This window comes from Lepidothrix coronata, unplaced genomic scaffold (genome assembly GCF_001604755.1).
Source record: "Lepidothrix coronata isolate B3197 unplaced genomic scaffold, Lepidothrix_coronata-1.0 Scaffold56, whole genome shotgun sequence".
Classification (NCBI taxonomy): Eukaryota; Metazoa; Chordata; class Aves; order Passeriformes; family Pipridae; genus Lepidothrix; species Lepidothrix coronata.
The window spans coordinates 430,537-444,093 of record NW_016690236.1 but is presented as its reverse complement, the minus strand read 5'-3'; the positions used below and the strand labels follow the sequence as shown (position 1 = coordinate 444,093).

Sequence of the window (13,557 nt, the reverse complement as noted above, 5' to 3'; positions counted from 1 at the left end):
CAAAATGCTGTGACACAAACACGTTCTGTCTGAAATCTGTTATTTCTACTTTGACAACCCATAGTATATGCTTTCATTATACCAGGGCCTCTGTCAGAAAAGTTGCATGAAGGATATTAGATTGGGTCTCACAGTAAATTTTTCTAAATCAAGTCCATCCATTTATAATGGACATAATTAATTATTTGGGCATATTTTTTCCCGTGTCTTCAAAGAAGCCACTTTACCTCTACTTGTAATGGTAGTCTAATTTTTAAAAAATTTTACGATATAGCTAATCAACAATCCTACTATTAACACAACATACCAAGAGAATGTTATACCTGTACAATGCTACATTGTGTGTTTCCTTAATTAATTAGGAGTTTCTTTTGCTTATGCTGATTGTCTAGTCTCAAAACCAAAGCAGGGAAGTTTTATAGCATTCAGTTTAAAGAAAAAGGCATTTTGCAATTTGAATATTTGCACACACAATCCCCCATATTATCACAAAATTAGTTAATAAAAGCAAACTGTAAAGTGAGAAAAAGTATTTTAGAATCTAATAACTTCCACATGAAAATTATTCTGTAGAGGAGGTTCAGTAAAGTCAACTTCTTATAGTTCAAATAAGGAAAACATTTTCAAATAGTGCCTTTTTGTGTGCGTGTGTGTGGGGGGGAATGATGAACTGTCTCATTCAGACAGTTTAAAAAAATTATGAAATTTTTCCAATTATAAATGACAATATATCAAAAAACTTCCTGTACTAGAAGTGGGCTAAAAATGAATGACTGACTAAATATTTGGCACAGAGTTGTTTCTCAGAACATGCCTTTTTTTTTGGCAACACAGACCAGTATTTTCTGTGTAGCTGCAAGAGGCATGCCTGGTAATACTGTAGCACGTTGGATCTTATCTGACCCAGATGAAGATTAATGACTCATGAAAGGTCTTATCAGGAAAGTAATGGGTAACACAAGCTAGTTTTCGAACTACTGAGATCAGCTTTTTTCAGTCTCGGTGTGTCATAAGCAGTTGAAGCCGTATTGTTAACCACACGTGTTTGCTCCTGGACTGAACTGACTCTGGGGATGCAATCTGATACACACAGCATACTAGTTTCCTGTTCATTTAATAGCAGAATTCTGAAAGCATGGTACTTCAGGACTGCAGAAGAAGATCAGCCCACCACGCCGAGAACTGCTCTTTGAATGAGGGCAAAGGCACTATAAAGCAACCAGCAGAACTCCTATTTTCCAAAGAGCAGAGCTAATTAATGCATAGCACTCTTCCAGTTTTTTAAGTATGTAAAATGATCACATGAGAAGAGCTAATCTTCCCTCTTCAGTGATAAAAGAATTCTAATGGGTTCTACAATGATGTGCTTTGTTTGAACAGGTATATTTTAAAATTATATATGGTAAATTGCAGCTATCTTTGTAAAAAGAATTGAAAGTAAATTAATGATGGAAATCATCAGATTTTAAAATCCAGTCTTTTCAGCCAGATGAGCAAACTGCAACAGATTTGTTATCAATCATAAGAAGACTGTCTAAACTGAAAACATAAAAAACATAAGAACAAATAAAAAGGCAGCTTGGGCAAAAAGCATATTGCCATCTTCTCTATCAATTTTCCTCCTCCAAACCAAGAATCAAGGACTTCCACATCCTTGCTAAAAGGCTTACTACTATGGAAACCATAGAAATAAAATACCAGTTTGGCAAAAGAAAAGATCTTTAAAGATTTCCTTAACACACTCTGGATGCATAGTGCTCTGAGTATTTCTCTAGCTTTACATCCTGACTTACGTAATTACTTTTCTTTCTGTTACTATGCGAAGTAGAATCTGAAGATATGAAGTAAATAATGTCTGTTCTACTTCCTGGCAATCATCAGCTGACAAATAATTTCATCACAGAAATGTGTTCCAGAAAGCAGCTCTGAAACGCTGTTCTCAGGGCCTTAAAACATATTTAACACTTGACTAAATGAATACAAAAGCATTTTGTTCATTGAAACACGTAAAATGCTTAGGCATGCAAGTACTTGACTGTTTTGTCAGTTATTTAGACAGAAAGGTTGCATTTTACAGAGCAATTCTTTCCCTTTATGGTTCACGAGCCCATTAGGAAGAATAAACTTTGGTAAGAGAGAAAACTGTTGCGTTTTAACAAATTTCATCACTGGCAATGTGTTTACTTCAGAATGTTTCTTTGTATTACATTAAAGGTAGAGTAGTTCTTATTATCTGCAACTTCATTTCCAAATGTGACCATTAGCTTCCTCTACTGTAATGCACATTCTGTTTGGGAAAATATGTACGGTCTTTTGTCAGTAGTTGTTCATTACTACGCAATGAATAGAGCTATTTTCATAGATGTAGGTTAAAAGCCGTAACTTTTCTGATATACAGAGACAGTGGGTAGTCACAGTGGTGGTTTCCTGGTAAAAAGCCAACAAAATACAGCTCTGCCAACTTGTTGACAACTTGTCTCTTATTTATTCTCCGTTGTATTCCCCAAACCCTTAAGTCCAGTCTAATGGCAAACCAATATGCCCATCAGGTAACTCCTCATCTAGGTATCTGTTCATCCTTTATGTAAAGAGAATGGGGAAATGAAAGTAGAGAAGAACTGAATATGCGAGTAGCATAGTAAACAGTAGTATAGAGGATCTGTAGAAGCCTTAATGTGCAATAACATATTGAAAAAATGTATTCAATGTACCTGTTTCTGGTGATCACTACTGCATATACCTTTACCCAGTTAGGCAGCAGTTCTGGCTTATTTAATAGGCTTTATGTCACTCAAGGAATGAAGAATAAAGTTTTTAGAAGATGCACAAAACTGACTATGTTTGAAGATATCTTAAACAGCGTTTTAAAAATACGGAGAAGAAAACAGCAACAGTAAATGTGATTGTGAGCAATAAAATGCAGTTTTAGGGTATAGAGCCTAGGTTACAATATATGTAATGAATAACCAAGATGTCAGCTATCTAGCCAGTTTGGCTACAATAAATATGAATACAGTTGTAGCAACACAGACTTTAGCCCCTAAAGCAGTGTTCAGGTTTGAGGAGAAATTCAGTAATTTTTCAGTGTCAAGGAAATGTTTATGTTAAAGCTTACACTAAGGCAGTTATGATGCTGTAGGTGCCTGAGCCAGCTAGTCAGGTGTATACATCAAAGCTGAAATCAAAGTATTCAGCAACATAACTGTGATGATTAATGTACTCCAATAAGCTTTAAATGTTTACAATTGGAGAGAAATAACAATTAATTTTTTTAAATCACATAGTACGAAAAGATCAGATATTTGCTTTGAATTTGGAAGCATTAACAAGCAAGGACAGTCATAGCAGTCAGACTTAAGATGAGATCACTGACAGGACTAGAATTCTAGAGGTAACTTGGGAGTGCAGAGTACAATTAAAAATGTAACTGACAGGCAATAGCATAGAAGTTGACCAAAAACCACCTTTAGTGAAGGAGAATTTTAGCCTATTTTCAGTTTTTATCTTTATTTGGTATCTTGAGATATGGCTTATTGGAGATCCTTCTCTCCAAGCCCTTTGCTGCTCAGCAGCGAAAGAAGGAGACAGACTCTTGGTCATAATTCTTTTGTTTTCACTAAAAAACGCAAGGATGCAAATGCACGTTAACCTACCCAAGTTGCTGTGTTTTGAATTTCATCAGCTACCAGAAAGATTATTTGGTGAACATACACAGTATTCTGTTTAAGGAAAAAAAGCATGTATATGTGGCAATTCCCTGGCAATTTAAGCAAAATTACTTCATATAGTTTTCTTCTTACATGCCATTAGACAATCGTTCTAATGTAATTCAATACGGTTTGTGGCTGCCTCCAGACAGCTGAGTAATGGTCAAAATATCAACAGCTGGCAAGTGATTCCATGGGATTTTTCATTCTCAGGCAGCCTGTTCTTTGAAGGATTCAATCAGTATAAAGTCAAAATGTCCAAGAAAGAAGTACAGAGCAGGTACTTTGACAAACTGTGATGTTGGCTTTGAGTAGTCTGACTAACTATTAATTCACAAAGCAGTCTGGAGAGCTTTGTGATGCAAACTGATTTCTGTCTAGACAGAAGAAGGAGTGCAAAACACATTAGAGTAGATAGAATGTACCCAAAAAAAGGTAGTCAAAAAACCCTGCTTCTTAATTTCTTACCTGTATGAGTTCACGGAACATTTTTCTTTTAAATCATTAGTACTGACCTATCAAAGGGTAACTGATGTTATTGAGTGCTATAAAGTGTTTATTGATGGTTGGACTTTGGTTAACAACCCACTGTTAAGTCACACTACAAGTTGTTACAATTTATGTAAAATTCTGTGGATGCTGTACATGGATATGTTGGAAAAATTTTTAGAAAAATGTCTGTCTTTCAAAATTTTGAATACTTATTTAGCATACACACTTTTCCCTAACAATCTTGCACATGTATTCATCATCTGCAGTTGTGTGTTTGCTTATGAACAATTTCCTCTGCATGCATTGTTTAGTCTGGCTTCTGAGAGTATGAATTACATCACAAACCAGTGCTGTACCTATTACATTTTTGATACCCACACCCAGCTTCTTGTTGTCGAAATTTTAAGATTCTTCATGACATCCTAAAAACCAGTGCTACTTCTTATCAGTATTACTACTAATATACAAAACATTGCTCATTATTTATGCCAAAAGGAAATATTTATATTTTGCCCAAACTTTATTTACATTTCCTTTTCATGCACAGTGTCAATTCCTACAAAAATAGTCCGGTAAGTGTACTGTCATTAATTTTGGTAGTGAGTAAGAGATTTCTTAAGGGATAGTACTTAGCTCAATGCATCCAGGGAGAACAAAATATCAAACTGAAACTCTTTCATACATTTTGGGTAGCAGGAAGGTGCTCATAAATATATATCACAACATAATTACAAGCATGATAAAAAGAAAAATCCAACAACAAATCAGTCAGACTGCTGTCAGGCATTCACTACTGTCATGTCTATTAAACTGCAACAACACAGATACAAAAATAGTGTTTTGAGGTGACTTCCTATTCTTGCCTTGACACCCACTTTAATAATGGTTTGAGATACTTTGATATTAAATAACTTTTCTGTACTTGGGAAAACTCAAGAAATATACCTTTCATGTAAGAATCCATTCCCTAGTACTCTCTAAAAGCTTCAGGTATCTTCTCCCAGGGTCTGCAAGCTAACCAGAAATGGGAAGGAGAACATTCAGCACTATGAACTTGAATAGTGCAGGTATGTGAGAGGGCTGGCAAAGTGATGATGTTCTGGGATTCAGAATCTCACTCTCTATTTCCCATTGCAGGTAGTAGTTATGAAAGGAAGTTGATAGTTTTGTGAACTAACATGAATATTCTTACTTCTTCCACAGCAGTATCTGTCATATAAGCTATGGAAACCTTGCAACTAACAATATGAAAATTACTTAGTTGCCCATGAAAAAAAAAATCATCTAGCAAGAAGCATAATATATGTACTCAACTATTCACACAAAGGAATTTGAACCTTTTGTTTCCAGAAAAAAAGTGCTTCTCCTTTCTACTAGATAACACTGCATTCCGACTCTAAAATATTTAGTTCACCTAACATTATACAGCTTATATTGACTAAAGAGGGTGAAGAGGTAAAAAAAAAATTACCAAAACTAAGCAAACAGTGTTGATGAGTTTTGACAGAACAGTTTTAAACTGGATATTAGAAAGAAAAACCCTAAGATATGCTAGTAAATTTATATTTAGAAATTTTTGTGTAAATTTTCAGTCCTTTCAGATATTATCTATCATGTTAAAGGATGAAGTGAATGCAGTTCAAGTGATTTTGTAGAAAAAAAACTCCTAGTAAGAGTGAGTTAGATATACTAGTGTTTTCCAACACTCTTCTTTCCTTCACATGGCTCGTATTTCAAACCTCCATAAATGAAATCATTCAGTCACATGAACTCAGGACATCAGGTATTACTTGAGCTGATGATGTTGCACACCATGACTACAGTATTAACAGTTAGGATAGAGCATGCATGCGTGTAATGTATACGTATTAATGGATATGAAGTAAAATAGGTATATAACAAGTTTGTGAAGCAAGAAAATGAGTGAATAACTGACAAAGAAAAGAAACTTTCCCCCTCTTTCCCTCATCTTGTTTCCATGAAAACTAAAGGAAAGCTGCATTTTTTTTAGATTTAACCCTTCACTGCTTTTTCCTAGTCTATATACTCAGTCACAGTGCTACTTTACAAACATCATTCAGCTGCTAAGTCTGTCCTGCCTGCTGATATGACTCTTCAGAGTTTAGAACATCTCCCCATTGCTAAAATCCTTCTGTTCAGAGACACTCTTTGGAAATACCCAGATCCTAGATAGAAAACTTTTCTGTTTTTTTCAGCTTCATAGTCAAAACTCTCTCCAAATTCGAGAGTATTCAAGCACAACTGGCCACCCTCTTAAAGCAAGGTTCAGATCATATCACTGTCTTCTCTTCTACATGTTGTTTGGCTTAGAAACATTAAAGAAAAAACACTGTCAGTCTTTTAGCATTCAAGAAATTACCACAGCATATAATGATATATAATGGGAAAATGAAGCAGAGAACACCTGTATCTGGAAGTATAATTTTTACTTGCTTTAGGACTTTTATCATGTGAAGAGGCTAGAAAAATTCAATGTTGAGTTGTTTTTTTTTTTTAGGATCAGATTTTACTTGCATTTAAGACACTTCACATCTGTCATTAAATTCTTATGAGTATAATTTGGGTAATGGAATTTTGTGGGACTTGTTCTTTTTCCTCAGTACATGCAAAATACTTATTTTCTGAGAAAGAAATTTGCTTCAAAATTTAAGCTGCAAGACTCTCCTTACTGGTCTAAATGGAATTCACTGTTTAACTAATAAAGGAATTGATGTAAAGGACAGAGTACAGTATGGAAGGTGTGATAAAGTAGCATTGTCTTCAAGGGGGTTTCATTTTACCAATGTTCAGCAAAAACACTTTTCTATTTATGGCTTCAGTACAAACTCAAAGAGCTAGTGAATAAAGATGTTATTTTTTCATATGATTCTTACCAGGTTCAGTTGCAGATCGTGGCTCTGTATATCCCATCATAGGGAGGGGAAACAAACGAGATTAGAGATTACATCAATAAACATCAGCATATTAGAGATTACATCAATAAACATCAGTATACTGAACATATTATACCAAAATACTGTAAATAAGTACATAACTGTGCAGACATGTTATGAAATCAAGAAGATTTAAATTGTCTGTCAACACAGTAGTTCAATTATTACCTGTAGCCATTAGCACCGAAATGGGAAGAAGAAAGGACTCTATCCAAAATCGAATATTGAAAGACTAATTATCTTTCTCCACCTTGTATCAAAGATAACCACTTCCGATTATTGCCTGTGCTGGTTTTGGCTGAGTTCAGCCATGCCAGGTGTGCTAGAACTTCAGTATGAACTGGAGTCAAAGGCAGACAAGTGGTATGCCAAAATTGGTATTACTAATGTGTTTTTCTCAATCCCTTTGGCAGCAGAGTGCAGGCCAAGTTGCTTTCACTTGGAGGGGTGTCCAGTACACCTGGAATTGACTGCCCAGGGGTGAAAACAGTCAGAAGCTCTTGTTGCTAGCCAGGCTAGGAATAAGGGGAGGAGTTAATTGCAGTGTTAAGCCCAGTGGTCTGGTCCAATGGGACCAAGGGTGAAGACTGTAATGGAAATAGCTTTAAATTGTTGTAACCTGTGGTTTGAGATGCATGGTATAGGAATTACTGTACCAAGAACCACATGAACCAATGGAGTAGAATCCCTCACAAGAAGCAGTGCAAGGGCAGCAGTGACCTGACCTGGGCTGGCTTTGGTGCCCGTTAACCCCATGCAAACACCACCTGTCCTGTTCTGAGGGATCACTATGACAGATGGAGCCCAAAGCCATGGACTAAATGAACTCGATGTACATTCTGTGAAATTTTACAGGGGTGATACACAGCCTATGGGAATGGTATCTGTGTATTACATCAAAGGATGGGAAGTGGGGTGGTGATTAACGAGGATCTACTGGGTAGTGTGGGATCTGGCCATGATGCAAATGGTATGGAATAAGCGGTGAAGAATGTGCTGGTTTCGACTGGGATAGAGTTAATTTTCTTCACAGTAGTTGTGTGGGGCCATATTTTGGATCTGTGCTTAAAATAGCATTGTTGATAGAGAGATGTTTTTGTTATAAAGGCCTTTTCTGCTACTTGTACCTCCCCAGTAGTGAGGAGGCTGGGGATGAACAAGAAGTTTGGAGGGGTCAGAACCAGGACAAAGACCTGCACCGATGAAAGGTATATTCCATACCATATCGCATCATGCTCATCATATAGAACTGGGTGAAGAAGTAGGAAGGGAGAACATTTGCATCATGGCCAGATAGGGCATTTGTCTTCCCAAGTAACTGTTACACATGATAGAGCCTTTCTTTCCTGATGATGGCTGAACACCTGCCTGCCCGTAGGAAGGGGTGAACAGATTTCTTGTTTTGCTTTGCTTGTGCAGCTTTTGCTTTCCCCATTAAACTGTCCTTATCTCAACCTCTGCATTTTCTCACTTTTACTTTTCCAACTCACTTCCCCAAGGCACCAGGGGAGAGTGAATGAGCATCTGTGTGGTGCTCAGATGCTCACTGAAGTTAAAAAAATGACATTGCCTTACTTTTTTGGAGAATTCTGAAGTCTGGAGAATCTTGAATTTCAACACCCTGTCGAAACCACTTAACATGAATGGGAGGGAGTCCTCTGACTCTGCATTCCAATACTACAACTCGTCCCTCAGTTGCTGTGGAGTTTTGTAGCTCCTGAAATATAACAATCACAATTGAAATGAACAAGGAGCATTTTACATTATTAAAACCAGTCTTCTATTACCTTTGTAATTCAGCTTTATTTTATTGTGTCATTACATTTTTGCAATAAACATTTTCTTTCATTCTGATTAAATTTTATATATCATCTATATTGTTAAAAATTATTGAATAGGTTATTTTGAAATGCATTTTTAATAAGACCAAAAATGGAACAGCTGTAGAAGTATTTAATTCCTCAAATTACCACAAGCAGATCATTGCAGTTTGAACTTTCAATTTTTATTCTTCTTTCAAAAAGTGAAATAAAAATTCTGGAACTAACTACACATTGACTGACAGAGAGTAGCTGTGCTGCTTTCAGGTCCCATTCTAGGAGGTGGAGTTGCTTTTCCTCTGAACCATAAATAACAAACCAAGCAAAATTAGATGATACGATTAGGATATATTAACTAGTGTATGGATAGTTCTGAGACAGTGTGCTGGCTGTAATAAATTCTTACACACATCTGAAAAATTTCAGGAAAAATCTAAATCTTTAAAGAAGAACTGCAGTGAGAGAGGAGAAACACAGTATTTTAAGTAACAGAATTGACAGGTGATAGCCACTGATTTTACCTTTGTTCTTTATCTTAAGATTATAAATCAAAGGGTCTAGTGGGTGTCTCATTTTCTTTCCAATTAATTAACAAAGTTTTTTGATACAGCAAAGCACTTGAAGTTAGGGGTGTATGCTCAGAGTTATCCATAATTACTATTCATAGATCTCTGGTTAATCAAATACATAAGAATTTTGTTACAGGGAAACCTAAAAATCTTTGGGCTGTTCCAAAAAGTTTGTATAGAAAGAAATTTATATCAGGAGGCTGGATTAAGAATACATTTTGTTGTTCATATATGATTAATTTCTTCTGGCAATAAAGTTGTTTTCGTTTGGTATGTCTCTGTTGGCTTAAGCCAGTTAATAATGGATTTCAGGGATAAGATATATGAAGATTAGGAGGAAAGAGCAGAATTTTGATTGCTTTGGTAGTTTCTGGACGAGGGATAGATTTCTCCTGTTTTCCTTACTTGGAGGTTGCCTCCTGACCTTGTAGTAATACATTCTCTGTCTTGCACCTCCACTATTCACTTTCCTGTGATACCTGCAGTATGGGTGGAGAATTATAAGGGACAGAATCAGGCCTTTCTTGACATGAGAAAGAAATATGATAGAGCCAAGCTAGACAGTTGTGGAGAGCTGGGCTTAGTCTTGCTTGCTCTTACTCTTATCACTAGGAAAAACTATTTGCTATTCCATATTAGTTTTTAAAAAATGTTTTCCTGAAGTAATAACCAGAAATAGTTTCTATTTTTCATTTTGACCTCAACAAATAGTGATTAAATAATAAGTACTACTGCTGAAATGATGGTTTGAGGCACAGTGAAATAATATTTTCAATTGAAGTTGTACTTGATAGATTAGGGAAAAATGTGCCATCCTTCTTTTTACTGGTATTTAATTCCCAGTTCCTAAGTTTCATGTGCGAAGATAAATATTGACTTAAATAATTATCTAAGAAATACTGAATAAAAATTTTCCTTCTAAAAAGTTCACATATCAGAAATAGTGGGACCAGCAGAACTAAGAAAATGATTGGCCCCTTTATTCAGCACCGGTGAGGCTGCACCTTGAATCCTGTGTTCAGTTTCGGGCCTCTCACTGCAAGAAAAACATTGATATGATGGATTGTGTCCAAAGAAGAGCAATGAAGCTGGTGAAGGGTTCAGAGCACAAATCCTATGAGGAGCAGTTGAGGGAGCTGGGGTTGTTTAGCCAGGAGAAAAGGAGACTTGAGGGAATCTTACTGAGGTGGGGGTCGGCCTCTTCTCCCAGGTAGCAAACAATAGGGCAAGAGGAAATGTCCTCAAACTGTGCCAAGGGAGGTTTAGACTGGATATTGGGAAAGAAAAAGCTGCCAAGCTCTGGATCAGGCTGCCCAGGGAAGTGGTTGAGTTGCCACCCCTGGAGGTATTTAAAAGACTGTAGATATGGCACTTAGTGAGATGGTTTAGTGGTGGGATTGGCAGTGCTAGGTTAATGGTTGGACTTGGTGATCTTAAAGGTATTTTTCAACCTAAGCGATTCTATGATTCTTACCTTACATTTTACAAGTCACCCCAGTGAAGTACTGCTTTTTTATCTAACATACCTGCATGGATTTTTTTTCCTAAAACGAAGTTAAAAAGCCTGTTTTATTTGTTCTTGTCTGTAGATAAATTATTGTGAATGAGGCTTTGTCATGACTATGATATGTAATTTGTGCCTACCTTGCTATATTTTACAAAGATTTGTCAATGGAGAACAGTCTTGGGCATAAGACAAACACACACAGAACATTCATGTAATTCCACCAGTGATTTTAACAGGGTAGAATGCATAAGAACTTCATTGTTGCAGTGGAGAAGCATTTTCTTAGGAAGTCATTAATACTGAAAAGGATAATGAAAACTGTAAAATTTTTAACATTATCAAATCTTCCTACATTAGGATATATAATGTTGATATTTCCTTCTGGCCTACAGAAATATGATTCAAAAATCATGATGGATAAAATGTACCTTTGTAAAGATAGGTGCAGAATAGATAGGCTTGGGTCCCTCCAGATGGTGCAGGTATGACGTAGGGCTTTGAACCTGAAAAGCAATGCAACAATGCTATAAAATGGAAAGAATACTAGTTTCAGTGATATAGCCTGCATATATCTATGCAATAATGCAAACTCTCACATGTGCAGTCTTACTATGGTGCTCACTTTCTACCACAATACTTGAGTGACATCGCTATTTCACATCTGTTATATTTCTGAAATAAAAAGGCAAGCTTTGAAGGTTTCTATACTTCTTTGCCTAGAAGTATTTTGAGAATTTGACTTCTATTAATATCATGAAAGTATATCCTCTGCACTGACGCATTTTTGCCTCTCCTGTTACTACACGCCTTGACTGATGTTGTGATAAATAAATCCAGGTACCCAAAAGCTTATCAAGGTCAGTCTAAGGAAGGGAAAAGAATTTACCATATAAAGACTGACAGAGATTTTTATTTTATTTGTATTTTATGATTTATATAAAAACTCTTAAGTCAGCCAGAGTGGCATTAAAGACAGTACAAATGAATGAACACTGGTTTTCTACATTTAGCTTCTAGAGAGTAAAATTTATTTTCTCCAGAAGGCCCGGAGAAATGACAGCAATATTAAATGTAATAACAAAATTTAAAACTTTTGCTAAAAAGTGTTGTAGGCATTAGTTTGTATTACATTCTTTTGGGACTGGAACTATTGAGTGATAAACTTAATAGTTTATCACCAGATCTGTCTGATAGTCATATGCTGTGTTGATACACACTGTATAAGAATCCATACGTATATTTAGTTTCATGTCTCATTCTCTGGAGGGGCCCCTGGTGGTCTAGTGGTTAGGGTGCAGGACTCTCACCGCTGCGACCCGGGTTCAATTCCCAGCCCCCCAGGCCGATGGAGCTCGTCAGCCCTGTAAGGCAATCCATCTAAGAGAAGGTCACTCTAAACAAACCTACATCCTGAGACCCTCACTGTCCAAGCTTGCTCGGCCCTGGCAGATGAACCTCAGGATTAAAGGGTGGACTCAGTTCAGCGCAAGCTGTGTCTCACCTAAAAAATCCACTGCGCAGGCTCGAAGGGTTAATGACCTTTCCCAAATCTTCGCTCGCGAAGACTGGCCATTATTATTATCATTCTCTGGATATATACTTAATTTTTTAAAATCAGCACTCAATATAGTAATGTAGGTTTATAGTTCAACAATATAATTCCTCAAAATGATGGTTTTTCAGGAGTTACAGATTTTGAAAGAAAATTTGAAATACTTTTATTAATTTAAAAATTTGTGTCGAAAAATACCTGCTGATTGGGCATAGAGATAGGTTGAATTACAGCTGTGGTCACTCCAGATTTTGGTGTAGAAGATCCTATTGTTAAGGAAACAGAGGTGGTTTTCTTTTGGGCCCTGAAAAATAGAGAACAGCAACCACTTTAAAAGATATGAAATGAAAATGTGTTAGTTTGTGACCCATAAGCCACCTTATTTTTTCTACATATTTAAATATGTCAGTATCAACTGAAAAGATTAACATTGGAGGAAGCTTGAGTAGAACACAACCTTTGGCTAATTTACACTTTCACACACAATAAAAAGTACTGATTTAAGATACTAACTAAAATGTATTTTATTTCTTTAATTGTAGTCCTCTACATATTTCTTTGGAGGCACTGGATTGAGTGATTACTAATGAACACTTGGTTAACTTCAAGGTACTTCTGAATATGAAAAGTTGCTATCAACAAAATTGTTGTCAGGGTAAGGCCAGACTTCTCTGACAGGACAAGCACATTAATACAATCTACAATTAAAATGCTATACATTTAAATCACATGAGGAAAGTAGAAAAGACAATAAACAAATGTCCCCCAAATGTTTATTCAGATCTTGAACTACTAAAGATTTTCCAGTGTCCCTTATTGAGACCATTTGCACAATATTGGTACTAGTTTGCACACTTACTGTGGCATAGCTCCAGATTTTGATTTGAAAATTAAACTTTCACCCTCTGAATCTGTAGAACTGGCCCCTGGAAAAGAAAGTGTTTTCAATAATCTCA

The 13,557-nt window shown here is 36.2% G+C and overlaps 1 protein-coding gene across 6 annotated transcripts in view; it reads right to left on the bottom strand.

Moving 5' to 3' along the window:
• PALLD (palladin, cytoskeletal associated protein) overlaps positions 1-13,557 on the bottom strand; it is a 199,785-nt gene that overhangs the window by 115,037 nt on the left and 71,191 nt on the right. For all 6 annotated transcript variants that reach the window (XM_017816543.1, XM_017816540.1, XM_017816544.1 and 3 more), the window contains 5 exons: positions 13,461-13,527; positions 12,800-12,905; positions 11,478-11,552; positions 8,729-8,870; positions 7,094-7,117 (listed from right to left, as the gene is read on the bottom strand). In XM_017816543.1, coding sequence (XP_017672032.1) covers positions 7,094-7,117; positions 8,729-8,870; positions 11,478-11,552; positions 12,800-12,905; positions 13,461-13,527 — 414 coding nt within the window. The remainder of the gene's footprint in view (positions 1-7,093; positions 7,118-8,728; positions 8,871-11,477; positions 11,553-12,799; positions 12,906-13,460; positions 13,528-13,557) is intronic.